We start from the raw sequence: 27,245 nt of genomic DNA on the forward strand, positions 1-27,245 counted from the left end.
TAATCACATTGTATCCACTCTATATTTTTTTCTCTAAGAAACTTAGAATCTTGTTTATGCTTTTATTTTGTCGTTAGTCACTATATGAAAATCGTCCACTTGAATATCATTTTTATTTGTCAACGTCTGTATATGATCTTCTTCTTTTTTGTTAAAACAATTATACCTGATTTATAAAGAAAAAATATTCATATTGGTTGAGTAAAGTCAGTTCACGCCTATTAAATTGGTGACAATCTAGTGAGCAATAATGCGTAAAACGTGGTACATATTTTTTGTTTAATAAATCCATTCTACAATATTTTTGTAATTCCATCATTTTTGGATACACGGAAATTTATTATGTGGGGTTAAATTCACTTGAACCTATGACATATTTTTTGCTGTGAATATGATATATACTTTTTTTTCCTTACAGCAATATTACATGTATGTTGTATATGAGATATCCATATTTGTGACTATAATAATTACACCGGTCTAATAATTATACCTAACATTTTCCCCATAGTCCAATCTAATACAAGTTTTGAGGATTGTACTACGCAGACATCAAATAGACATAAAAAATGAACTGCACCAACATATAATTAAGAAGAAAAAATTGGTACAACTTGATTAATGAAACTCTAACAAATTGTCAATCATTATATCAGACAAAGATAGTGAAAATCCAAAAAGTTATCATAGAGACTAAAAAGAGGATGACTATTAAGAGATCATAGCTTAAGAGTCAAGTCAATCTTCTTAAACTGATTATGATCTTCTTGCTTGCTCTTGAAATGTTCAATCCTCTCCAACTTAGGAGTAGTACTGTTACTGTTACCACTGATGGCGCATTCATGGTGAAATTTCTCTGGCAACATCTTTCCAATGCCCAATTTCTGGTGAATGCTCTGTCGTTTGAAAACATTACTTAAACTGGCTGTTTGTCTTCCTAAAAAGGGATTATAGATCGTTGAATGAGCTTGAATCCCTAGCGTTGATCTTTTATTCGCCGAGCCATGTAACGGTAACGATGCCATACTTGAGAATCTGCTGACTGAACCGTGGCCAAAAGCGAAAGCTGAAGAAGTGGAGGAGGAGGAGAGACTCATCTTGTAGTACTGTCCGCGTTTGGCTAAGGTGCGTTCGCGTTTATGAGCGTTTTGGTGGCCGCCTAGTGCTTGTGAGCTATAGAACTTTCTTTGACAATAGTTGCATGAGAACACTCTTGGATCTTCCAAATGTTCTTGTTGATGATGATGCTGATGAGAAGTCGATGATGAGCTGGTTTTGAAAGAATCGATGAGATTGAGCTCTGAAGATGAAGTCGTACCACGTGGCAAAAGGGTCAACTCCAATTCAAAATCTTGATGACCTCGTTTCTTGATTTTTGATATTTCTTGATCTATGCTGATGATCGGAGCCATGTATATTTTTGTGTAAAATAGCCTAGAGAGAATATGAATATAAAGAGGAGAGAAGTAAAAATTGGATATGGATGTGAAGTGATGTGGTCGTGGGAAGTGAAGTGTGAGTTCTATTTATGGGATTGGACGGACTCACGGACATGTGACCTTTTTTAATAAAAATGAATGATGTTTAAAGAAAAAATGACACTTTTGATGTGTGCAATCTGACCTAGAGGCTAGAGCTACAGAGCACACACATGTAATTGTATAGTAGTGGACACTTGAAAAAAAGAAAAAGAAAATTGATGTTGTAACTATCTGAATTATACATTTATTTTGGGACATGAATAATGAGTCTTCATGATTTCATGTTATAACTATTGTAAAAATGCTATCTTAATCAAATGAGTTTGTCTTTGTTGTCACCTCTATCTTTTTTATCGTTTTTTTTCATTATAAAACGTTTTCAGAATCATAAACATGTATATACCGTATGTACGTAGTTCCATTATTTTAGGGTTTAGGTGAGACGTTTGATTCAAAACCCTAAACGAAGAAGCTGTCTTTATTTGTTTAAGTGTTAGGTAAGTTAGCACTTTGGACAAGGATTAAGAAGCCAATCAAATCTCCCCGACAATCCCTTTCATTCCTTTAAAAAAAAAAAAAAAAATCCATTCTCCCGTTTTCGGTTGAATGCTCAAAACTGAAAAAACCATACACATCCATCTCACATAAAAATGTCATTAATCATTGTTTAAGACTATGTATTCATTCTTGTTAACTTACGAAACCATACATCATTGGTATAAGTCAACTTATCTGTTAAATCAGTTCTTTTTGGTTGTTATTTGAACTGGAAATATATCGGTGGTGAACACCAAAAAAGTGTTTGTAGAAACATCAAAAATATAACAGCATATAACTCTCTAACAAAAAAAAAGAGAGAAGAACACAGCATCTAATTTCGACCTTATTAGAGTAATACAATCAAAATACGAAGTAGTCACACTGGTTCAGTTTTTAATACATCCAAATGTGATCTTATCACCAACATATGATTTCCCAAACATTTATTATTGATTGCATTTAGAAATTTAAAACCATCTGCTGGAAAAAAGAAACCATCCAGCTTTTAGTTTCAAAAGTACATTCTTTTTTTCTTTTGCTTTCATCGTAGTGACTTGTGAGGTGATGCATTTTGTTTTTATTTTTGCTTTGTCTAATCAATTTCGACAGTATATCTCTTCCTAGATTACCTTGTCGGTCCAACCTCCACACCAAAATATTTATGGACCACCCTCCCATTTTTTGATAACCACAAGAGAAAAAAAAAGAGTCATAAACTACTTTTGCCAGGATACAGATTTTCCCTGTGATTGATTTTCTTACATTTGACAACACTCACAAGCCCATCACCTTCCTCCTCTGATATCATATAATAATGGACTAATTCATTCAAAGGCAGATAAGCCCATAAGCCCACAAATGGTGGCCTTAGAGTCTAGATAAAATTAGTTCTCGACCCGGACCGTAATTAGGTCTTCTGGCAAAGGTGTTAATTGACAGCGAGAGTTAAGTTGATAAACCCTAGAATCCTCAAACGGGTTCTCGTTCTCGGCCATCGCAACTAACTTCGTAGAACTCCGAATTCCTTCAGCCGCCGTTCAATTGCTTCGTCTCCACACCTGTAATTTCGCTTATTCCTTGTCCTTATTGCTCTTCGTAAACTTCACGTTCTTCGTGTTCCTTATAGCCTCACTTCTCGGGTTTAGCTCAATTTCAGTCCGTTTCGTGATGATGCAAGTTACTCACATCTGAGATCTGTTTGTCTTTTTGTAGGAACAAAGATAATAATGGCTGAAGAAGAAGCTAAGGGGTTGGACTACATACCGGAGGTGATACTGAAGAAGAGGAAGAACAGGGATGAGCTTGCCTATATCAGGAGGAGGCAACTAGAGGGGCGTAATTCCGGCAAGAAGAAGCAGAAGAAAGTTTCTGACATCAAACGGCCTGAAGATTTTGTACATGAGTTCAGGGCCAAGGTTCGTCTTAATTTCCTTTGTATTCAGAAACATTTGCTCATCTGTTTTGGTCCTTGTCCATTAAGTTTACCTCAAGTTCTGATTTTGCTTCTAGACTTGTCGACATCTTACAACTTTTCTACATCTTGCTTTGTAATCCATGAAATGATTCAGGTCTGGCCGATTCTAGTCTCTTAGCTAAAGTAGAAGTTATACTCCTTTAGGTCTCAACTCGCTTTGCATTTTAACTTTTAAGCAATAACTGCGTATTAAAGGCCTGTCATTGCTTTGTGTGGAGTTAAAGTTTCCTGAATTAGATTTTCGTCAGAGTCTCTTATACTCTGTAATTGTTCTACATGCCAGATGTGTTTCTCATTTGAGCTTACAAGGTTGTTGTGCTTACGACTTGTTTGTTTTAGCTTTTAGGGGTTAATTCTGCATCATTCTTTGTAATCTGACTGTTTTTTTTTTTCCTGTAGGAATTAGATCTCATCCGGATGAAGCAAAGGGTAAAGAGGCCAAAGTCATCTCCTCCACCAGTAAAATCAAACCTGGTTTTCATCATACGCATACAAGGGTAACATATATTCTCCAATGATGTTTTTTATTTTCTCTCACTTGGAGATTTAATTTTTATCTTTGCGAGTATCCTCATCCCTCCCATTTCCTTTCTGGTGACCAGCAAGAATGATATGCACCCAAAAACCAAGAAGGTTCTTAACAGTTTGCAACTAAGGAGCACCTTTACTGGTGTTTTTGCCAAAGCATCTGACAACTTGTTTCAAAAGCTTCTGAAAGTGCAGCCCTACGTCACTTATGGGTATGAAATATAATCATCAATCTCACCTCGTTTGTCTGAACAATCCATTTCCATGCTGTTGCTTGATTCTGTTGTGAGCTCTGACCAATGTTTGTCATTCTCGAAGATACCCGAATGAGAAGAGCGTTAAGGACCTCATATTTAAAAAGGGATACACAATAATAGAGGGAAATCCTGTTCCTCTTACCGACAACAACATAATCGAACAGGTAAGAAAAAGTTTCTTATATAAGTATTGGAGAGCTCGTTCCAGATAATGACCATGCCTTTCTTAATCATTCCCACTTGTGATTACGGTAGGCTCTAGGAGAACAAGAAATCTTTTGCATAGAAGACCTTGTGAATGAGATAGCAAGGGTTGGTGATCATTTCAGAGAAGTTATTAGGTTCTTGGGACCCTTGAAACTCAACAAGCCCGAGGCCGGTGTTTTGCACGGGAAGAAGCAAGTTTTCAGCGATGGAGGTGATACTGGAAACCGCGAAGACAAGATCAACGATCTCATCAACAAAATGAATTAGAAGATGACACCAGCAATCTATTTTATTCTTAAGTATCTGTATGAGGCTAAAAAACCATCCAACTTGGAAAAAAACGCTATTGCAATTTTGATAAATGGCCATTCGCAATTTTACAGTGATATATCATCGTTCGTTATATTATACAGTAGACACATATATGTCATGGAAACAGAGTAACATAGCGAATGTTTTGTTTTTATTTTAAAGTTTTGTCTTTTTAGCATCCATGGATCATCTTCTGAAGCTCCTCTTTTCTTTGGGTGCTTCGTCTTCCTCTGGCAGCTTCACGATCGTGTAAGTTCCTGCTCCGATTAAAGCTCCAAGAATTGGAGCAGTTAGGTAAACCCAAATGGCTCTGTAATCGTTAGCTGCAATGGCTGGACCTAGTGTTCTTACAGGATTCATCGAAGCAGAAGTTGCAGGTCTGTTGATCATAACCAATAAAACATGAATATGTAAAAAGAAACAAGAAGAGAAAATCGAGATGTACATAGATCCATCTAGCTAGCTAGTGAGTGAGTGAGTGATAATTACCCAGCTATGAGTATGTTAAGCATGACCGTTGCTCCTACCGCGATTCCCGCCAATTCCCCTACCTGTTACATATTTATTGTGATTTATATTTAACAAGTTTTTCAAGATTCTTCAAAGAAGTAAATTAATTGTGTTTGGTAGTATGAATTTTACAGCTCTAGTGTCGGTGGCAACGGCAGTGACAACGAACATAAGGTTGAAAGTGATGATGAACTCCAAAGCGAAAGCTTGGCTGAGAGCCACCGTGGGCACCGTCACTCCACCGCTCATCGTCGGTTCAAACACTGCTTTCAGTGCAAACGCCGCACACACCGACGCCATTATCTGAGCTCCGATATACACCGGCACCTTCATTTTCACAAACAATCCCATCATAAAATTTCATTATTTACAAAACCGTTTCTTTCTTGGTTTGACACACCATGCATGCCAAAACAACATCCCTCTACATGATCACACTTTATAATTAAACTGTCAATGTGCATGTTCATGCATCATGCATGTCTATAAATTGATCCAAAAAATACAATATATATATATATATATAAAAAAATATAAAACGGAAATTAACTACTGACGTACGTGCTTCCAAGGGAAGTGTTTAAGAGCAGCGAAGGCTATGGTGACAGCCGGATTGAGATGTGCGCCGGAGATGTGACCGGTCGACAATATTACGATCATAACCGCCAGACCAGCCGAGGCGGCGCAACCTATAAGCGTCACTGCTCCGCCTGTCTTCTGATTCACAATGGCCGTCGCTGTTCCCGCGAAGATCAGTATCAATGTCCCTACAAACTCTGCTCCCAACTGCACACAACATGTGTATATATATGCTCAGGTATATATACAAGAAGATGTAAAAGTGTAACTGCAGTAACGAGAATTAATGTGTGTATATATACATATGATTGTAGCAAGGTACTACCTTACGGTAAAGGGAAACGTTAGGAGGAGGGAGAGAGCAAGAGACCGGAGGGAGTCTTCCATCTTCCAGAGCCCATTCATTGTCCACACTGAAACATTTGCAGCTTTTTAGAAGTGACTTTGGCGTGTATTTACCATTATGCCCGTTCCTCTTCCCTTCGAAACCTCCAAATAGCGGCGCTCCTGGAGTCCCCGGGGTTGTCGCCGGTGTTGAGGGCATTGATGGAATTTCCTCGTGGTCCATTATCGGCACGTACAGAGAGAGAGATGAAATGAGATCTTTGAGGATATAGCTATATGTTTTTGTGATTGTTGTGTAGTACGTAGAGAGATGAAGAGGAGGGTATTTATAGGAGAGAAGATGTGAGAGTTGACTTATGATCCAAATGAGATGATTGATATTTGGTTTGGAGTGAGGAGTGAGTGGGTTGGTAATCCTCAATTTTAATTCATGTGTCCTAAGAAAGACTCTCTACATATAACATGAAATGTTCCTATCTTTATCAAAACGGGTCGTGGTATTTTTCTACTTACATGATACATGTATAGTAGTGTGCTAAAGAAGCTTTTAGCATGAAGGAATCATCGTGGATCTCTTTCTCTCTCTCAACATGCATTATTTGCTTAAATTTGTTCTTCCCCATAAGAATCGAATACTTGGGTCTCTCTCTGTGTGGTTGTGAGGTGTTAACAAAGAGAATGATGATAAAAGCGATGGTTCTTGACCTTTCCTTGTCACAGTCGACTCTTTTCTTCTTCTTTTTTTCTTTTGGTAATCTTTTTGTGTTAAACTCAGATAGATACAAAAACAAAACAAAAAGAAGAATATTTTAGCCATAATAATAAAATATTTGAAGAATATTAAAATAAAAAACATATTTATTTTCTAAAGTCCTTCCATGTATTGACAACAATTTTTTTAATTGAATCTTTGACGATGAAAAGTCGAAAGCTATGATGCAAATTGGAGTGTAGTTGAAGATATATATAATACGAATTCTATAACTAAACTGAATATTGTATATATCTCTCTCAAATTTCATCGTAAAAAGTAAACATATGATATATCATATAATATAGTGGAAGTCGTCGACAAAATAATGAAAAAACTTTTGACGTAGATGAGACTAATTTGACATACACTAATCTTCATTCAAACAAATTATGCGTCTAAGAACTTCTTGGTTACAAACGTAACAATTCAAAACTTCACTTATAGACTTGATACTCAATAGAGAGCAAAACATCTGAAACATATTTTGTTCATTTTTTTTTTTTTTGAATAAGATTTTTCAATATAAACAACTTTTACGTTCATACAAATAGAGCAATCAAAAGAGAATTTCAGAAAAACACAAATCAACAAATTGGATGTGGCAGAATTTATGTTTCTTCTCGAGACATAAAGCATGAGAAAGAAAAAATACAAGCGTAGACAAGACTTTATTTTGTTCTTTTGTTCAATTCAAATTACTATTATGAAACAGCATTTTTTGTAAAACAGAGTATGACTTTATACTCAATAGAGAGAACAAACAAAACTATTTGATAAAACCCATATAGCTGGGCTATCAGTATTTTTAATTACAACTCATAAAAGATGCCTAAAAACAGAGTCCAATCATGTTTACATGTCAAAATAAAGATTAGATATGAGAATTAATTTATCGTCATTCTTATAACTGTTTTAGAATTCCTCTTTCGTTTAATTATCCAAATGTATTAACAAAATTTTATTAATCTTATTATTTTGTATCATCGTTTTAATAGTATACATTTTAAAAAGTTATTCGTTTATTATATTTAAGAACGAATCTTTGATTACCCGTCGTCATCACTCGGTTTGTCCTCAGCAACGTCTCAAGTGCCTTTAAATTAACTAACTGATATGATTTCTCTAAGGAATTCGTTTCGAGCAACCTTCGCATCTATATAACTTATGCCGTGGTACACAATGCATACAATTTGTTAAGTTTTACAAATTAATTATGGAAATGGGAGGTCCCTTTATTTTGCTTTTTTTATTTAAAAAACTATGATGTGCAAAAACAATTTTTTTTCCCGCAACTGTGTGTACAATTATAGGTCTATATATCTGGAGAATTGATAGCTCATAAGTAGGAGTGTAGGACTAAGATTGCCATTTCAATCTCGTCCATTCCTTTAAAGTTAAATCATATTACGCAATCGAATATGTGTGCTAAGCAGATATAATTATATAAGTTAATATAAGAAATTATAGAGCTCTGCATGTGTCAATGTGTGTGGTGGTGTTGAGTTGTTGGGAGCGGAGGAACAAATCAGGACCGTTCAAAAATATGGTGAAGCGACTGTTTGTTCTAAAGCTCGACGTCACATCGCAAAGGTTTTACAGAACTAATAATTGTGCGTGCGATGTTCATATTTTGGAGGGATGTTTGGTTTTCACCGTAATTCCTTCGTTTCTTAAGTACTTATTTCTGATTAATAACTCTTTCTTGTATATCTATAAGCAGTTAAGCACGATCAATATGTGTGTGGTTGTGTGTTAAGACTTAAGAACAACAGCGTTAGTGAATGTAAATTGACTAATAATTATTTTGCTTGCGGATAAAAGAATAACTGGTTGCGGCATATCTAAAATAAATAAAATGGGAAAGAAAAGACATGATTTTGTTTATCATGAAAAATATAAAACATGATTTTGAAGTGGATGTATCAAAGAGTAAAGGAGAGGAGTCTAAATAGAAATGTTGTAGGGTCTATTAATTATTTTTTTTGTCAAAAGTCCGGTCCAAATAATGTTGTCCCTCACTAATCGTGGCTACCATGAATTGGTCAACTTTATTCCATATATTCTTAACTTTTTTTTGTATTAAATTTCTTTCTATTTGTGAAAAAAATGAAATAGCTGGCTCACTTCACTGTAGTCGTTGAGTCTTATTTTGTCTTGTTTTCCTTTCTGTTTTTCAAAGTTTTCAATTTGTTTGGTTAGCATAATGGACATGATGTTTTAAATCAGCGTTTAGGATGGAATTCATCTCTTTCTAATAATATAAGATGTATCTATTTTCAAAGTTTCTTGAATCGGACACAAGAAAAGAAAAGTTATTTACAAGCTCATTAGTAATTTGAAGCTCGTCCCAATATTTGTTATTTGAACCACACAGTTAAAAGCAAGCGTGATAATAGTGGTGTCAAAGAAAAAAGTGAGATGCTATTATTGTTTCGATTGTTGGATTGGAAAATTAATCATGATTTTTTGTACCGATTAAACTCTTCCCTGCATTACTCATTTTAGGAAACTTATGTCAACCCTTAAAAACACATTGTTGTCAACGATAGATGTAATTTAGTGACCCAGACAAAACCAGACAATATATATAGGCCCATCTCTTAGGGCTTGAAAGGATGTTGTTGACTTTATGGACGGTTTGAGTTTTATCTTTGTAGTAGACGACCATTCTATGATCTCATTAATTTACATAATGACTAGGCCCAATATACCGGTTAGGGTTGGTTTTATGGAAACGCTGTGCCTGTGCGTTAGCGTTACTCTCGCTCGGTTATGAATTCCGACCGGTTAGTTGAACTGATCGAACAATGACGGACCCGAGAATCCTGTCTGATTCAAAAGCTTCTTCTTTTTTACTTCTCAGAAGTAGTACACGATGAAATTGGCGTCGAGCTTTATCCCCAATCAATGGCGTCTACAAGCTTTCATTTCCTCGACAGGTTCCTATAATCTCTCTGGTTTCGTTTTTTTCTCCTTCTCTAACCTCTTATCTTTTACCTCTCTCTCTCTCTCGCTCTTCTTCAGCCTCCACGCCCACTTTCTGGTCCCCAAGCTTGCGTCAATGTCGGAATCTTCAGACGGTTGTTTCTCCGGTCGTCAGTTCAAGCTACTTGCCCACTTCCTACATCACTCAGAAGCAGATTGAAATCCCCACCTCCTCGGTATATAAAATATCCCCTTTTATGTCTTATTTGGGTTCCAATTCATGGGGAAAGTTTTGACTTAAAGCCAAAACGGATTCTGATTTTGGTTTGCAGGAAAAACAACAGCCACCAACACAAGAAGGTTTAGGTGCTTTTCAAAAACTCCCCATGGTGATGCCTTCAATTGATTTATATTCTTCTGCACTCAGGAAGTCGAAAAGAGTCCAACCAACTAAAGGTAATTGATTCCTTATCTTCTTGTTTTTTTTTTTGTTCACTTACCTTCAGACTCTTTAACAGAGTCTTTATCCATTTTTGGTCTCAGGCATCGCTAATATTGCAAAGCGAGAAAGAAATAGAGGTGCCAAACAGCTTGATGCACTCATGAAAGTAAGCTCATTGCGTCCTTCGCTGTGTTCGATTGAAATTCTTAAATGATTCTTGTCTTATCAAATCAAAAAATTTCTCTTTGTTTAAGGAACTTGCTCTACCTTTAAAAGGATACATGGAAAGTTTTCCGAGGAAGAGACTCTTGCATCCATATGAGAGGTCTCTTATTGAGTTGACACTTGGTGATGGAAAGTATGAAGAGGTATCTGCCCTCTTAAGTCATTCATCACCTTAGCCAGCAACTGCTTTTAGCATAGGCTTATAAGTTAAGTTTCTAGGTGTTAGGAAAAGTTGATGTTCTGAGGAAGAAAGTGCTATCTGTTGGAAAGGAGCATGCTTCTCTCTGCGCTAAGGTCAGACTCCTCGATTCTGTCAAAAGCATATTGTATTTTTCCCAAATAGGTTGTGCTCGGCACTGCAACACGAAAGGCGTGACAAGCTTCTTAACAATCCATATAATAGTTTAGGAAAAGTTAAAAAGATGGTATGTCCTTTTTTTTGGCAGGCATTGTCAAAGCGAGAAGCAGAAGACCGCTTGAACGAAGGTGTGGAGAAGCTTGAAATGGTTTTCCAGCAACAAGGAAGAGCTGTTGATGATTTGTTAAGCATAGCAAAGGTTCCTTGCTATAATGCATCATTTGCTTTTCTCTTCCAGTGCTTTGACCCTTTTGACTGTATGAATAGAGTTAAGCGTCTTGCAGGTTTTGAGGGCTATGCCAGTCGTTGACTTGGAAATGCCAACACTTTGCCTTGTCGGAGCACCAAACGTCGGGAAATCATCGTTGGTCCGAATTCTTTCAACAGGGAAGCCTGAGGTTTGCCTTACGTCCCAATCGTCATTTTTATATGTGTGATAAATAATTTTGCATTGTCTATTGCTTATGATTTTTTTGGGTTGTCAGATTTGCAATTATCCCTTCACCACCAGAGGAATTCTGATGGGTCACATCGTTTTGAACTACAACCGATTTCAAGTAAGGTTACTTGCTTTGTTTCGTCTAAGCACATTCCTCATGTTCTGGATTGTTAATGATCCAGAAACGCGTTGCAGGTGACAGACACCCCTGGGCTTCTCAGGAGATGTGATGGTAAAAGTCTAGTTGCTACAAACTCTCTTGTGTTTGCATGATTATATGATATTTGATAAAGTTTCTATTGGTGTTTCTTTGTTGGGTCATTACAGAGGATAGGAATAATCTAGAGAAGCTAACTCTTGCTGTACTCACTCATCTTCCAACTGCGGTTCTATATGTTCATGATCTATCTGGAGAATGTGGGACTTCTCCTTCTGATCAGGTAAGTACTTTCTTAGAAGAGAAAAAAGCGTAAATGTGCATCTTCATCTCATTTGGCATTGAATGATCTGAAGAAGACAGAACTAGTGTCTGAGCCAATTAAATAATTGGGTCTGATATATCCTGATTCAGTTGTGTATTTTTCTGGAGGGCATTGCAGTTTGGGATTTATAAAGAGATTAAAGAGAGGTTTAAGGACTACCTGTGGATTGATGTTGTGTCCAAATGCGATCTGCTGGGAGGCTCTCCGGTGATGTATGCCAAAGAAGATAGAAGCAGCGATGAAGCGGAGATCATCAAGTACCGGGAAACAGGACCTGATGAATCAATACATGTCTCAGTTAAAACAGAACAAGGTCTCAATGAGGTATGAAACTTAAGCCGAAATATTTTGGTGATGTCCAAAAGGAAGTAAGAGTGTGTTTTGAGTGCTCTGTTTCCCTACATGGTTTGCAGCTAAAGAGGAAAGTGAAGGAAGTACTGAGCAATGAGATGGAGAAGATCAAAAGTGGAGTGAGAGTTGATCAAATTGTTGGTAGTTGTTAGATATAGCATAGATTTTGCCTTTTGATGTCTCCTTTGTTTTTATTATCCTTAAATAGGATTAAAACGTTAATTTATACTATATCAAATATAAATCAAAGCAATGATGCATGCGACTTGGAGGGAAGTAGTAAACAAAATTGTGACGCACAAAAAAGGGAACGATCCTAATACGAATTAGAAGTTTGCCGATAGTACACAGAAACGAGAAAACTTGTGAAGAAGAGGAAAACATTTTCAGGTTGTCTTGGGCCTTTGGGCCTTACACACGCTGGGAATTAAGAAAAAGTGTTGTGCCATATAATTCGAATTTTATACTATAGTTTTGAATTTTATCATATAGTATTAATCTAAAACATAATTAAATCAATCAGATACTAATCGTAATCGAGTGACCAAGAAAAAACACATGATTTTGACGGTTGCTCCTCTGCTATTCCTATTTCCCCCCCTAATTGCTCTTCCACTGTCATCGCTCTCTGCACGCCGCGATCCTCGTAAGTTTTTAGGGTTTCGTCTCGATCCTTTGTTTCCCGGTTGAAATTTCGACCCTCTAATCATCTTCCTCGCGTCTTTTCTTCCTTTTTGCTTGCCAGAGAGAAGTTGATTTCTTCGGTATTTCATCTCTTCTGTCATCGCCATTTTTGCTTTCTTGAGGTAATCTCTCTCTCATTCTATACCACGCGAAATGCATTTTAGTTTCTAGGGTTTGATTCTCTCAAAACTTAGCTGTGATGCGTCTCCAAGGTTTTGTTCCTGAAACTTATGATTTGTTGTTGTTGTTGTTGTTGTTGTTCTCCGTTATCACTCGACTGGAACAATGTGGGTAGCTTCAGAAACCCACAGGATGAATAACAGTTCCGATGAAGAATCGGAGATCAGTGAGTCTGAGATTGATGCGTATTGTGATGAAAAGCCTTACAAGCTACTCAAGAACGGGAAATACAAGGTTAAGCTGAGGGAGGACACATTCAGGTGCCCTTTTTGCTCAGGGAAGAAGAAGCAACACTACAAGTACAAGGAGCTGCTTGCTCATGCCACTGGTGTTGCCAAAGGATCTGCGAGTAGAAGTGCTAAGCAAAAAGCAAATCACCTCGCTTTGAGAAAGTACATGGAGAATGAGCTTGCTGGCGATGCTCAACTCCCACGCCTACAACTTATTTTGTACAAAAAGCAGCCCGAAGCAGTTGATAGTGACATTTATGTCTGGCCTTGGATGGGGATTGTCATCAGACCACTCAGAACAACTGATGACAAGAATTTGCTCCTTGATTCATTTTACTGGTTGAAGAAGCTCTCCAGATTCAACCCTCTTGAGGTGAACACCCTTTGGCTTGAGCAGGATTCTGTAGTTGCCGTCGTATCTAAGTTTAACAGTGGTATGAGTGGGTTTAATAGTGCCACAAATCTTGATAAGGAATATGAGATTAAGCGCTGCGGCAAAAAAGACTGGAGTGATAAAATAGGAGACTGGAGGTCCAAGGATTATGGTTGGTGCGCACGTGCAGATGACTACAACTCTCAAGGGTCGATAGCGGAGTACCTGTCAACAGTAGGAAGCCTGAAAAGTTTCTCTGACATTTCCAAGGAGGAAATGCAGAATACGAATATTGTGGTTGATGATCTAGCTAATAAGATTGCTATGACGAATGAGGATCTGAACAAGGTCCAGTACAAGTACAACGAGAAGGCGATTTCTCTGCACAATGTTCTCAGAGAGAAAGAGGAACTGGACCAAGCTTATAAAAAAGGTTTTTGCCGAATACTGATTGATTGTATTTTGCCTCGGCTGCATCTAGGTTTAGTTTTGTAACTCTTGTTTCTTTAATTTTTTCTCCAGAAACAAAAAGAATGCAGGAGCTTTCGCGGCACAAGATTGACGAGATCTTAAGAGAAAAAGAATGGCTGAGTAATGAACTGGAGTCTAAGATGAAAAATCTGAAGCTTTGGTCCAAAGAATTGAACAAGAAGGAAGCACTAACGGAACTGGAGAGACAAAGGCTCGATGAAGACAAGAAGAAGGTAACATTTAATCAATTTTAGTATATACTTATGCGTCTATGTTTATCAGGGTGCTGATGATCTTTTTGTTTTATCTTGTTATGACAGATCGATGCCCTCCAGTTAGTTTCACTGGAGCAGAAAAAGACGGATGATCGCTTCGTGAGACTTGTGGAAGAACACAAGGTGTATTTTCTATTCGTACATGCCAAGTTCCAACCAAAAGAAATGACTTCTCTCGGTTGTGTTTAATTATTGTAACTTTATTCTTTCTGAACTCAGAGGAAAAAAGAAGAGACTTTGAACAAGATCCTTCAGCTTGAGAAGGAGTTAGACAGCAAGCAGAAACTTCAAATGGAAATTCAAGAGCTGAAAGGAAAGCTGCAAGTCATGAGGCATATGGAAGATGAAGATGACGAGGACGTTAAGGAGAAGATGAAGAAAATGAATGAAGATCTGGAGGAGAAGTGTTCAGAGTTGCAAGATCTAGAGGAACTTAACTCGACTCTCATGATAAAAGAACGCCAAGGCAATGATGAGATCCAAGAAGCCCGTGAAGAATTGATTACGGTACATATTTTAAAATGCTTCCATGTTCTTTGGTGCCGGTATAATATGTGCGAGTGAAATGTTGGTGACATGGTCAAACACGAAAGAAATCTGTATGAGGTTGCAGTCAAGGGTGATTTCCCAAATGCGTTAGGATTTTATACCAAACAGATACTCACCATGATATATCGTCTATCTAGATTCTGTGAATAGTTCCAACGGCCGTTGTGGGAGCTGAGCTCTGAGTGACTTATTGTCTACATGTCTTGGGTTTTTCAGGGACTGAGAGAACTGTTGAGTGATCGAACGAACATCAGAATAAAGAGGTTGGGAGAACTTGATGAAAAGCCTTTCATGAAAGCATGCAAAGAGAGATTCACTGGGGAAGAAGCTGATGTGCAACACGCCATGCTTTGCTCGAAGTGGCAGGAAAACCTCAAGGATCCAGCATGGTACCCATTCAAACGCGTAGGGACAGGGGACAAAATGCAGGTTTGTTATGTCTCTTTGTCCCATTTTTAGATTTTTCATTCTGGCAAACTAGTAGTAATGGTGGTGTTGTTTATATGGATAATGGTTGCAGGAAGTGGTGGATGAAGAAGATGAGCAAATTAGGAGCCTGAGAGAAGAGTGGGGAGAAGATGTGAAGAACGCGGTTAAGAGAGCACTGGAGGAGCTGAATGAGTTTAATCCAAGTGGTCGTTATTCAGTCCCGGCACTTTGGAATTTCAAAGAAAAAAGAAAAGCCACACTGAAAGAAGTGATTGAGTACATGACGCTGCAGATCAGGAATCTCAATCTCAAACGCAAACGAACGTGCTAGGTACCCACTATTTTTGGTTCCGTAGTTTGCAGCATTGTCCTCTTGTTTGGGAGCACATAAAGAGTCTTAAGCTTGACATTATGTTTGCTTATGCCATAACTTGGCAAATGAATCACTCTCGGTTAAAGACATAACAAATTAGGGTCTCTAATTGGCTTCAATAACCTGGATATTCAGCTTGGTATTCTTGTGTTGCAGGACGCAGATGCTAGAGGATGAACAATATAGTGTGGTCGTTGGTTTAAGTTTTCAACCCTTTTATTTAAGGAATTGATTTATGGTATATTTAAATGTTTTGTAAGCTTTTCGACGATCAACATGTCTATGCCAAAGTTTTTTTAGTTTCAAGGTGACTTTTGTAGTATTTAACATGGTTTATAAAAAAATCATATTGGTTAAATTTATTAATCTGCTATTAGTAATTGAATATTGGGAATATTGGTACGCCGTATTATTAGAAAAATAATAAAAATGCGAGTTGAAAAAGTAGTAAAAAAAATAGTGCAAAATACAAAGAGCAATACCTTATAGGGATTATAAGAAGACAGAAACAACAAAACTTGTGGTGAAAAAAAAAATCGGATTCAGAAGAAGGAAGAACAAATAAAATATAAAATAAAATAGATAAACGAGGAAAAGACAAAATCGATTTTAAACTATCACTTGTTCTCCTTCCATTGTCCATTTCCATTTCCCTTTCGATAAACCACCACATCCTCTGAAACCCTAGCCACGACAATCGCCGCCTTTTCCTCCATCTACTTGATTATCAGGTTCGATTCACCGATATGATATGAGACTGCGAATTTCTGTATTAAATTCTGGTTATGAGATTATGAATTTCTGGGTTTCAGATTTGTTGAAATTTATTTATTTATGTATTAATTTATTTGTGTGTGTGTGTGTGTGTGTTGGATGTATCGCAGATTTGATGAAAACCGGATCGGGTCTGCTTCTAGATCCGTTCTAGGTTTTGGATTTCCAACCGGTTTATCAATCAATCATCGTCAATCCAGATGCTCCCGAAATTGGTGATAGATAGAGATGTCTCTGTTTCTGAAAGACGACTCGATTCAAATTCGCGAAGTGTGGAATGATAACCTACAGGAGGAGATGGATCTGATCCGAGAAGTGGTGGACGATTTCCCTTACGTGGCCATGGACACCGAGTTCCCAGGAATCGTGGTCCGACCAGTGATGGCCTTCAAATCCAACGCCGATTACCACTACGAGACCTTGAAGATGAACGTGAACATCCTCAAGATAATCCAGCTCGGCCTCACCTTCTCCAACGAACAAGGTAACCTCCCTACCTGTGGAACCGAGAAATATTGCATCTGGCAATTCAATTTCCGAGAGTTCGATGTCGATTCAGATATCTACGCTCTCGACTCCATCGACCTTCTTAAGCAATCAGGCATCGACTTTGCTAAAAACACTCAACAAGGAGTCGATTCCAAGAGATTCGCAGAGCTCTTAATGTCCTCAGGGATCGTGCTCAACGAGAACGTGCATTGGGTCACGTTTCACAGTGGTTACGATTTCGGCTACTTGCTCAAGCTCCTGACTTGCCAAAACCTGCCGAATTCTCAAACGAGCTTCTTCGAGCTGATCAATGTTTATTTCCCGACAGTGTACGACATTAAACACCTGATGAAGTTCTGTAACAGCCTCCACGGTGGTCTGAACAAGCTTGCGGAGCTCCTGGAGGTGGAGAGAGTTGGGATCTGTCACCAAGCTGGTTCCGATAGTTTACTCACGTCTTGTACTTTCAGAAAGCTTAAGGAGAATTTCTTCGTTGGCCCTCTGCAGAAATATTCTGGTGTTTTGTATGGATTAGGTGTTGAAAATGGCCAGGTTGCTATCTAAACCCCCCCAAAAAAATAAGATAAAAATTCCTTAATACTATATATCTCTCTCTCTGTTTTTTATTTATATACTTATTACAGGAAATTAATTTGTGGAATATATGCAATGCATGATCACAAAATCCTATTGATCCAGATTTTGTTTTAAAGGGAATTAGGATGTTTTAACTTTGAGAATTAGGATGATCTCATAAATGAAGAGGAATATATGAACATTCACAATTATCTGAATTTGACAAAATGAGTCAAATCCAGTTTTTCTTTCAAGAAATATGTAATGGACTGTGGAGTAATAATGACTAACGGTAAAGAATCGGAATTGGTAATGTCTTGGCTCTGTTCAAATAATGGTGTTGTGGACATAATTTAAGGCTCATTAGTTGGTATTACTCAGGCCCAGTAAGTTGTAATCACTGAATCAGTGAGTATAGATAAAAAAAAAAATGTTAAATCAAAATCAGAGAGCTTTTTCTTCGCGCAGGCTGAGGTTAGTTAGTTTCTTCACACTTCTCCCCGACGCTTCTAGCGACATTACTGCATTTCTAAAAGTGAATTTTTGTTTTTACCAGAAAAGTGATTTTTTATTTATTTAGGTATTGTTTTGTGAGATAAAAGGAATTTCTCCTGTGTCGTAAACGCATATAAATAGGAAACATGTCTGGGTAATTTTTTTCTTCTTTTAATTGATATTCTGAGTTATTTATTACTCTTATTTGCTAATTGAGAAGCGTGTCCCTCCGCTCTGAGTTTAATTAAAGCTGAAGACTGCAAAATGTCAAAGCTTGGTAAATCTCTCTATGTGCTGATCATAACATCAATTTTGCTTACCGTTCCAAATGCCAAGACCATTGGCCTTGGTGAATAGGCTGGTGTAAGTCTTATATTTTCTCTTGCAGATGGCTTGTTAAGTTTGTCTTTTCTTGTTCTTTTTGTTTCGAGGATTGCTCTCGGAATTTTCTTTGGAGCATCTACATAAGTTTTGATGTTATGTAGTGTAGGCTCACGTTTGGTCAAGACCCATTAAAACCATCTTTGCTCACGTTTTGTTGGCCAAGATTTGATTTGATAGTTCTTTCTATAAAAGATTGGTCCAATTATTCGTATCAAATCGAGATCGTATATAATTGGAACTCTATCTTATCAAATGCCAAAGCGGAAGAAGGCGGGAACATGTGTTTTATGTGCTAAATACAACGAGGGGAATTTATTTCTTTTTGGTAAATCATATTTACATTTACCAGAAGCTTGGAATCAGAATCTAATATTTGTGTAAAGCTCTACTTTCAATCTTTTCATTCATTATTGTCAAAGACTCAAAATATTACTCCGAACAAAAAGTACCTCTTTATTCCTTGGAAACAATTATGGAAACAAATTTATGGTTCAACACAATGTAGATGTTCATTGAAAATTTCAAATTAAAAACAAAAAACCAAAAATTCCTCAATTTTTCCCTTAATGATCGATCGATCGATACATACCTCCTGCCCATTTTTTCCCCCTTAATGAGATTTATAATTTTTTGTAATCAAGTTAGTAGTATAAGTTTGTTTTGCATGTTTAGCACACCACTTAACCTCAGAAACCACCCGATAGCTCTCTCTGTCTCTCCTTTTATTGCTCTGATCTTAGAGCGTTGCGTCGATTACAGGGTTTTTTGGTGAAAACACAGTTTGATGTTAGTTTTTTGTTTTCTAGGGTTTTAAAGTTTGTGAATTTCTGGGGAAGACGAACAAAATGGCTTCTATTGTTGGATTGAACGATCTTTCGGTAGCGCTCATCGAGGCTGGAAATAATATACTTAAGCCTCATTCTTCAACCGACGAGCTTCTTACTCTTCTCGATGTACGGGTCCTCTTCTCACCAGTTTCTTTGATTCTTCAAACAAAATTCGTGTCTTTCTTTGTTAGGTTGGACTTACGAAATGCGTTTAGGGTTTCTCTTTCTTGCCGATAAGGAAAGCTTGATTGTTGATTTTAGTTGTTTTTTTGGTGAAATCTTGGTGCTTTTCGGTGAATTGGTTGCGTTTTCTGCGGATATCTAATCTTGTTCAATTGGTTATAGGTTTCTGTTGAAGTTCTAATTTCAATCTAACGACTCAATTTCTCTGCGTAGGAAACCGAGTCTCTGCTTAGAAATGTGGAGCAAGATCAGCCTTTGTCAATGCAAAATGCCCTGATTCCATCGAAGAATGCTTTGGTATCAGTTGACCTCTTAAGCCATCCTGATTCTGATGTTAGGGTTTCAGTTGTGTCCTGCTTAACCGAAATTCTGAGGATAACTGCCCCAGAAGCTCCTTACAGTGATGATCAAATGAAGGTTCAAAACAAATCAAAATCCCAGTTACTCTCTCTGTAATGCTCTGTTAACATCTGCTTCTTCGGTATGACAGGAAATCTTCCGGTTGACGATAGAAGCTTTTGAGAAATTAGCTGATGCTTCCTCTCGCAGCTATGGTAAAGCCAAGTCTGTTCTTGATAGTGTTTCCAAGGTCAGATCATGCTTGGTCATGTTGGACTTGGAGTGCGATGACCTCATTCTACAAATGTTTCGGATGTTCTTGAACATCATAAGGTAGATTAGATATACCAAACCTGATTTACTGTATCTGAGAAACTCTTTAGATCATATGCTGAATTGTTTTTTTTTTTTTGTGTGTGTGTGTGTGTGTGTGTGCATCTATTAGATCTGATCATCCACAGGTGGTGTTTTCGTCGATGGAAATGATAATGATTACTATATTAGATGAAACCGAAGAAGTATCCAAGGATTTACTCGATACTCTATTATCTAGTGTCAAAAAGCAAAACCAGGTAAGGTTTCTTCCTATTTCAAGTTAGTTCTCCATGTCAACTGACCTGGGATTTGATCGGTCTTCACTTCATGTTTTAGAATGTTTCACCAACGTCTCGGAGTCTTGTGGAGAAGGTTCTTAGTAGATGTGCCCGTAAACTTAAACCATACATCATTGAAGCTTTGAAGTCTACAGGGACCAACTTGGATATGTATTATCCAGTAGTTGCTTCCATATGCCAGAGTGTTTTTGAAACTACTACAGTCCGCAATATAGTTAACACAAAGGAAAATGAGGTATTCTCGATACCCTGAGCTCTATCTGGTGATGGTTGATTGAGTTGTTATATGGTCAATATGAGTCTACGTTATGAGCTATCTTTTTCATGGGTTCAGGCAGCTGAAACGAAGTTGGGGAGACAAGTAGCCCCAAGTGATTCATTAAAGGTATGATATTTGGCTTGTATAGTTTCAGCATCTTTTAACAGTGTTATTTAACCAATTAGCTTTATCTAGGACAAATTGGGGTTGGGGCACTCTCGCAAGGAGATTCGTTGTAGAAGTAGTTCCAAGAGACCTGTAAGAGATGAAACTCGACGTATTAACGTGAATAGAAAATTAAGCAACGGAAACAATTCGTTTTATTTGAAACAGAGTCTGAAGCAAGGTACAGATGCAGAAACGGATATAGGAATTACAGGAAAGAGAGGACGGAAACCCAATTCGTTGATGAATCCTGAGGAAGGTTATGACATTTCTTGGATTTCTGGGAAAAGAGATCCATTAAAGACATCTTCATACAAAAAGCTCCACAAAAAAGGATATGGAGGAGAATCATCACTTGGAAAGGTAGCTGCCAAGAAAACACCTTTGGCTAAAGAAACTTCCCCATCCACTAGTAGGGCTCTGTCGGGTTCAGTTAAACGAAGCCGGGTTAAGATGGATGAGAGTGATCATGATTTAGATTCGTTTTCTTCACCGAGATTGAAGAAATTGGCATCATGCTTCCGAGATGAAGAGCCTCTTAAGAAAGAATCAAACCAGGAGAGCTATGAAACACCAGAAGAGGACAGAAAGATTGGGAATTCAAGCAAGAAGACAAGGTCTCAGAATGGCGTAGAGAAAAGTCAGGGAACAGCAAAGAAGAAGCCAATTATAGAACCCAAGATTGTGAACTCCAGTGGAAAAAGATCATCAGCTCGCTCAGATGCTAAGAAAAAGACTTTGGAAGCTGCATCTTCGGATACTCCTGTTCCACAATCATCAAGGGACAAGGTAGAAACGGGATGATAATATACTTTTCTTGTCTAATCAGTGATATTATAAAACTTTTGTGCTGAATTTCATGTTTGGATCGCCCTTCGCAGAAGAAGGTTTCTCAAGTTGCAGCTAGACCATGGCAGAAGAATCTGAAGAAACGTCAAAGAGCCATCCGACGAGGAGACGGTCAGCAAGAAAAGAAGTGGTATACTTAGTCATCTTTGTCGCCTTCCGTCCCCATTAGTAGCCTTTAATTGTCACATATCTGTTATCAAATGATATATGTATCTCCTCATTTCAGGAGTCTGATAAGAATGGCTTTGGCGAGGATTTGGTCGGTAAGAGAGTTAATATCTGGTGGCCGCTGGACAAGACGTAAGTGTATATGAAACTTGATGCTTCTCCTTTCTAAGTGCACCTTAATCACTGCTCTTCCGTTGGTGGTCTGTGCAGTTTTTATGAAGGCGTCATAGAGTCTTATTGTAGTCGAAAGAAGACGCACCGGGTGAGTAGCCATCTCTGATCTGCTACTCACTTCTGTTCCTCCATGCCTGTTGCGTAGTTGATTCATATGGAATGTTTGTTCCCTCACTGGTTGCAGGTAGTATATTCCGATGGAGATTCAGAAGAGCTTAACCTCATTAAAGAACGCTGGGAGTTACTCGAGGATCTCACTTCTGCCAGTGAGGTACGAGTTTCTTCTTTTTGTTCGCAAGATAGTGTAATCGCAAATGCTAAATGATTTCCCCCAAAATCTATCAGCAGGATATGGAAATTGATCTGCCAGAGTCCATTCCTTTATTTGATATGTAAGTAAATCGGTTCATGTGTCAGCTTGTCATCATTGTGATCCATGTAAAGCTGAAGTCCTCTTATGGTTTGCTGTTGTTATGGTTTTGCAGAATGCAGAGGGAGAAGGTCAAGAAAAGCATAAACGTGGCGGTGTCTGTGGAACCGACTAGTTCCTCAGCTAGAAGGTGTGTTTGCTAGAATTCTAGTTATTCTTTTTATATGAAATTTTTTTCATTCCTTGTTCTGATTGAAGTGGTGTGTATATTTATGGTGATAGATCCTCCAGTAGAACAGTTGGGAAGATTGATTCTGGCAAAAAGATAAATAAACAGGTGAAAAGAGGCAAAGGTGGATCGAAGGCGGCTGTTGTAAGCGAAAAAACAAGAGAAGGAAAGAATCTTAAATCGTTGAAAGAGTTGAATGCTCAAACTGACAGAGCAGAAGAGCAGGAAGTGAGTCGAGATGTGGACCATGAAAGCGAAGATGATTACTATAGTGAAAAGCAAGAACAATCCGAAAACAAAAGTGACGAGATCCTGAAGTTGGCTGATACAGAAGCTGAAACTAAGGAAGAAGAGAAACAATATCCAAATTCAGAGGTTGAGAGTGAGAGAGAAGGCTCAGAGTCAGAAGAAGAGCCGAAGTGGAGAGAAACAGAGGATATGGAGGACGAAGCAGAAGAGAGAGAAGAAGCGGTTGATGTTAAAGGGACAAGCACAAGCTTGTCTGAGATTGAGAAAGAAGAAGATGAGGAGAGAGACTCATGAAGGAGTTTATACATACTTAGGGCCTTGTGAGGCAAAAACCATTTCAGAAAGATTCTTTCTGCTTAGACTCTGTTTTTTTTCTTCTTTGTTACTAGATTGTTGTTGAACTATAGTTTGAGATTTGACGTCGCCTGGTTTGTGTTGTGACAATGTATTTTAGAAAGCATAATCGTTGTTACTAGTTAAAGCTATATAGTTATGAGACACGACGTTGAATTCTGAACTGATACAGAAACTGCTCGTACGTAAATTGTCATGTGTTAAATACATTCAACGATCTTGGACTGGACGGTTTGAATGAGACACTAATCTTGACCAAATTTTCGGAAACAAAAAAAATAAGTTAATACTCGGAATAGAAATAACTTAACTCATAGTTGACTTGGAACATAATTAACCTTCTTCTTTCTTGTTAAACCCATGTCAATAATTAACTTGAAACATAGTTCAAAGATGGCTTGAAAAGACTTTGCAAGAAAATAAACTATAGGAGTTTAAGTACTCTAATCTCTATTATAGTTATCAATACTTGTATAATAATTCATCTGTGAAATGATTGTTATTGTAATACATTTCAGTATTTTATATGGCTTAACAAACTCTTAAAAACATATAAGTACAAAATTGTATTTCCTCTGTTTTAATATATAAGATGTCTCTAATAAAACAAAGGTTAAAAAAATTATTTGTTCTTTAAAAGAGTTATTTTTAATATATAATTTAAAACAATTTTAATCAATCATAAAATATACAGCAGAGTCGACAAAAAAATACCGTAAAATACAAGTGGTTATAAAATATCAAATTCATGTAATATACTAATATGTGACATTGAAATGTGAAAATATATTAAAAAAAAAACAAAAAAAAAATTATCTAAAGTATCATATATTATATATTATGAAACATAACAGATTCTGGCTCAAAAATTTCTTTTAAAGTTCGCTATCAAAAAGCATATAAATCTGACGGTCAAGAATGATGTATTTATTTTTATTGAAAACAAAAGAGACACTAATCGTTTCCATGAAGATACATCAAAGTAATCTTGGTTAACAGATTAAAATATGGATTTCAGGTTCAGGGAACTTTCCTATTATTAGAAAAAAGTTGGGGCTCGGGACTTTTTTTCTTTTTAAAATACATTTCCTCAATAGAGTCAATGTCAATATTTCTCAACTTCTCACCACCATTTTGTCTTTCTTTAAGGGTATATAAATTAAAAATTAAAAAGCATTGCTCTTAGATTTGTATAGAAGATCTTAAAGAGCGTACGTACGATTACTAACTTTTTCTCAAGGTCTTCTAGAACTACATTCATCTAAATTTTAAATGTAATAATTTCTGCAATTTTTCTTTTGTTGTTTCAAAAGATATTTGGCAATTACGTATTGGAAGTTTGAAAAGCTAACTAAATAAGGCTCTCCATTTTGCAAATATGAAAAAAAAATAGACAAAAAAGTAAAAGACAGATTCACAACACCTTTAGTTGACGATTTCGTTAGGCTTTTTTTTTCCGGAATGCATTTACACTTGTCACCTAAAATTTTGAAACTACACTTATACTTGTCAAGTGTTCTTAAATAATAATAAAAAAAAATAATCCCGAGAAATCTTCATTCACCAAACCCACACTCTTTCAATAAATCAGTACAAGAAAAATATTAATATAATTATCCGATTTGTTCCTTTTACAAAAATATGTTATCTTATGTTGACTCACCAACTCTTTACCATGGTTAGGTGAAATGGGCAAAGTAATAAAAGAAAGACGGTAACTTCTTTTGATGTCTCTCTATAAATACAAATCACAAAGTTTCTCTCAAACGACACATCATTAACATACAACTCTATCTTAAGGCCTTTAAGACCTTCTAACCCAATCAGAGGCTTTTCTCCAAGCAGCAAAAAAATGCCTGTCGACGGGAAGCTCGTCTGCGTCACCGGAGCCGGCGGCTACATTGCTTCTTGGATCGTAAAGTTACTGTTGGAGAGAGGCTACACCGTAAGAGGAACCGTACGGAACCCAGCTGATCCCAAGAACAATCATCTCAGAGAGCTTCAAGGAGCCAAAGAAAGACTCACTCTTCACAGTGCAGATCTTCTCGACTACGAAGCTCTCTGTGCCACAATCGACGGTTGCGATGGCGTTTTCCACACCGCTTCTCCTATGACCGATGATCCCGTTAGTAACTATTTTATTTTATTTTTCTTTCTAAAACATCGGTCGGTAAATCCTCTGTTCTGTTATCGATCTTAGTTATTAATTAAATGTGTGTAATAAAAACAGGAGACAATGTTGGAGCCGGCGGTGAACGGAGCCAGGTTCGTGATTGACGCGGCGGCTAAAGCCAAGGTCAAGCGCGTGGTTTTCACGTCATCGATCGGTGCCGTTTACATGAACCCTAACCGTGACCCTCAAACCATAGTTGACGAAAATTGTTGGAGTGATCTCGATTTCTGCAAAAACACAAAGGTATGTAACTTTTTCTTTAAATTTAGCATCGACACGCCCGGATAATTCAGTTTTCTTAGCACATAGTTTTCTTCCAATCCAAGTGACCTAAAAGCTCTACGTTTACAAGTGACCAAAATCAAACAAACATGCGTTTAGCCTTAAAACCTCAAAAAATTCGGAACTCGTACTAATTTAGTTTTGCTGTGTAGAATTGGTATTGCTACGGGAAGATGGTGGCGGAACAGTCAGCGTGGGAGACGGCGAAAGCGAAAGGTGTGGACTTGGTGGTGCTAAATCCGGTTCTAGTTCTCGGACCACCACTCCAATCAGCGGTCAACGCTAGTCTTGTCCATATCCTCAAGTACCTCACCGGCTCAGCCAAGACCTATGCTAACTTAACTCAGGTCTACGTGGACGTCCGTGACGTGGCACTAGGCCATGTTATGGTCTACGAGTCACCCTCCGCCTCAGGCCGCTACATTCTCGCCGAGACCGCGCTTCACCGCGGCGAGGTCGTTGAGATTCTGGCTAAATTCTTCCCGGAGTATCCACTTCCCACCAAGTAAGTCCAATGACTGGCTCTTTAAACACTTTTGGTCAACATTACATCAAAGTCAACACGATTTTATCGGTCTAACAAATACAACCCTGGATTTACAATCTACTGTATATGAGCTTGACTTTTGATACTTTAGTAAATCTAATAATAAACAAAAAATAATAAATATAATCAGTTAGGATAAAAGGGACATGAGTGGTATTTGGTATTGTGATTAGTGACTATATTTGTGACATAATATTAAAATTTATTATTTTGAGCACCTGAGGTGAAATGGGTGTGTACTAACTCTCATATCACATATTCACATGGTCAACGTCATGTATCACCTGCTGCTGACGAGGAGATCTTTCAAAATCTGATTGTGTATACACGTGTTTGTGTTTTTGGTCTTTGTGTTTATACTTAAAACATACAAGTTACGGGTCTAACTCCAGTTGACAAAAATGAAAGTGTAAATGTTTTTTCCTCACCTACTCTACAGTTTGGTCACCAGTTTCATGGCTTTTGTCTCCTTTGGCTACCTCAATAAGTGATACGTTTACTTTAGTGTGCTACACAAGGAAATCGTATCTACGTTTCGTATGTTGATTAACATGTACGTTTCGTATGTTGATTAACATATTTGTGTGTTTTGAAAAATGTTAGGTGTTCGGACGAGAAGAATCCGAGAGCAAAGCCTTACAAGTTCACTACTCAAAAGATAAAAGACTTAGGCTTGGAGTTTAAACCCATCAAGCAATCTCTCTACGAATCTGTCAAGAGCTTGCAAGAGAAAGGTCATCTTCCTCTTCCTCAAGATTCGAACCACAACACAACGTCATAATCGAATCCTAGAACACGATACGACGTCCATATGTTATATAAGTAAAAGCTTTATTCTAGTAATACGTTTGATTTGATCAGGTTATTTGTTTAAACCTTAAATCATTATACATAACGAATAGATGTAATGGAAGCTGATTGTCTTCTTTTTTTGTGTGTGTAACGGAAAATATGTTACTCATATGCATGCAT

The 27,245-nt window shown here is 37.4% G+C and overlaps 8 protein-coding genes across 9 annotated transcripts; 6 read left to right on the top strand and 2 right to left on the bottom strand.

Annotated features, from left to right (window-relative positions):
• Window positions 1-719: 719 nt before the first annotated feature.
• LOC18008489 (zinc finger protein 1) lies at window positions 720-1,412 on the bottom strand. The gene has a single exon (XM_006389767.1). The coding sequence runs from the start codon at window positions 1,410-1,412 to the stop codon at window positions 720-722; it is 693 nt and encodes a 230-aa protein (XP_006389829.1).
• A 1,518-nt stretch (window positions 1,413-2,930) lies between these two features.
• On the top strand, window positions 2,931-4,873 carry LOC18008389 (60S ribosomal protein L7-1). The gene is made up of 6 exons (XM_006389769.2): window positions 2,931-3,081; window positions 3,234-3,436; window positions 3,895-3,992; window positions 4,098-4,235; window positions 4,342-4,444; window positions 4,536-4,873. The coding sequence occupies exons 2-6, from the start codon at window positions 3,248-3,250 to the stop codon at window positions 4,752-4,754; spliced, it is 747 nt and encodes a 248-aa protein (XP_006389831.1). The 5' UTR covers window positions 2,931-3,081; window positions 3,234-3,247; the 3' UTR covers window positions 4,755-4,873.
• LOC18008272 (aquaporin NIP6-1) lies at window positions 4,818-6,619 on the bottom strand. The gene is made up of 5 exons (XM_006389768.2): window positions 6,214-6,619; window positions 5,871-6,095; window positions 5,442-5,636; window positions 5,289-5,350; window positions 4,818-5,178 (listed from the first exon to the last, which is right to left on the bottom strand). Exons 1-5 carry the CDS (start codon window positions 6,454-6,456, stop codon window positions 4,986-4,988), a joined length of 918 nt encoding a protein of 305 aa, XP_006389830.1. The 5' UTR covers window positions 6,457-6,619; the 3' UTR covers window positions 4,818-4,985.
• A 3,143-nt stretch (window positions 6,620-9,762) lies between these two features.
• On the top strand, window positions 9,763-12,462 carry LOC18009406 (nucleolar GTP-binding protein 1). Its single transcript, XM_006389770.2, has 13 exons — window positions 9,763-9,926; window positions 10,012-10,148; window positions 10,245-10,368; window positions 10,456-10,520; window positions 10,609-10,722; window positions 10,799-10,873; window positions 11,026-11,136; window positions 11,222-11,335; window positions 11,423-11,494; window positions 11,572-11,608; window positions 11,704-11,816; window positions 11,976-12,182; window positions 12,272-12,462. Exons 1-13 carry the CDS (start codon window positions 9,863-9,865, stop codon window positions 12,359-12,361), a joined length of 1,323 nt encoding a protein of 440 aa, XP_006389832.1. The 5' UTR covers window positions 9,763-9,862; the 3' UTR covers window positions 12,362-12,462.
• A 294-nt stretch (window positions 12,463-12,756) lies between these two features.
• Window positions 12,757-16,072, top strand: LOC18008611 (factor of DNA methylation 5). 2 transcript variants are annotated; one of them, XM_006389771.2, is made up of 9 exons: window positions 12,757-12,855; window positions 12,955-13,015; window positions 13,189-14,109; window positions 14,199-14,380; window positions 14,468-14,545; window positions 14,642-14,929; window positions 15,188-15,400; window positions 15,492-15,731; window positions 15,930-16,072. In XM_006389771.2, exons 3-8 carry the CDS (start codon window positions 13,206-13,208, stop codon window positions 15,729-15,731), a joined length of 1,905 nt encoding a protein of 634 aa, XP_006389833.1. In that variant the 5' UTR covers window positions 12,757-12,855; window positions 12,955-13,015; window positions 13,189-13,205; the 3' UTR covers window positions 15,930-16,072. The 2 variants fall into 2 exon arrangements, with proteins under 2 accessions (XP_006389833.1, XP_024012067.1); XM_024156299.1 differs by having other exon boundaries at window positions 13,195-14,109.
• Window positions 16,073-16,370: 298 nt separating this feature from the next.
• LOC18008576 (probable CCR4-associated factor 1 homolog 6) lies at window positions 16,371-17,639 on the top strand. Its single transcript, XM_006389772.2, has 2 exons — window positions 16,371-16,504; window positions 16,658-17,639. The coding sequence occupies exon 2, from the start codon at window positions 16,776-16,778 to the stop codon at window positions 17,598-17,600; it is 825 nt and encodes a 274-aa protein (XP_006389834.1). The 5' UTR covers window positions 16,371-16,504; window positions 16,658-16,775; the 3' UTR covers window positions 17,601-17,639.
• Window positions 17,640-18,982: 1,343 nt separating this feature from the next.
• Window positions 18,983-23,398, top strand: LOC18008548 (glutamic acid-rich protein). Its single transcript, XM_024151906.1, is given in 15 exon segments — window positions 18,983-19,444; window positions 19,715-19,918; window positions 19,992-20,173; window positions 20,286-20,412; window positions 20,492-20,689; window positions 20,789-20,839; window positions 20,909-21,667; window positions 21,760-21,784; window positions 21,787-21,857; window positions 21,954-22,027; window positions 22,106-22,157; window positions 22,254-22,340; window positions 22,418-22,461; window positions 22,555-22,629; window positions 22,722-23,398. Coding segments are annotated over 15 exon segments (2,547 nt in total). The 5' UTR covers window positions 18,983-19,336; the 3' UTR covers window positions 23,212-23,398.
• A 1,647-nt stretch (window positions 23,399-25,045) lies between these two features.
• On the top strand, window positions 25,046-27,234 carry LOC18009180 (cinnamoyl-CoA reductase 2). The gene is made up of 4 exons (XM_006389775.2): window positions 25,046-25,396; window positions 25,502-25,687; window positions 25,879-26,231; window positions 26,877-27,234. Exons 1-4 carry the CDS (start codon window positions 25,124-25,126, stop codon window positions 27,052-27,054), a joined length of 990 nt encoding a protein of 329 aa, XP_006389837.1. The 5' UTR covers window positions 25,046-25,123; the 3' UTR covers window positions 27,055-27,234.
• Window positions 27,235-27,245: the final 11 nt, after the last annotated feature.

Source organism: Eutrema salsugineum, unplaced genomic scaffold, assembly GCF_000478725.1.
Source record: "Eutrema salsugineum unplaced genomic scaffold, Eutsalg1_0 scaffold_9, whole genome shotgun sequence".
Classification (NCBI taxonomy): Eukaryota; Viridiplantae; Streptophyta; class Magnoliopsida; order Brassicales; family Brassicaceae; genus Eutrema; species Eutrema salsugineum.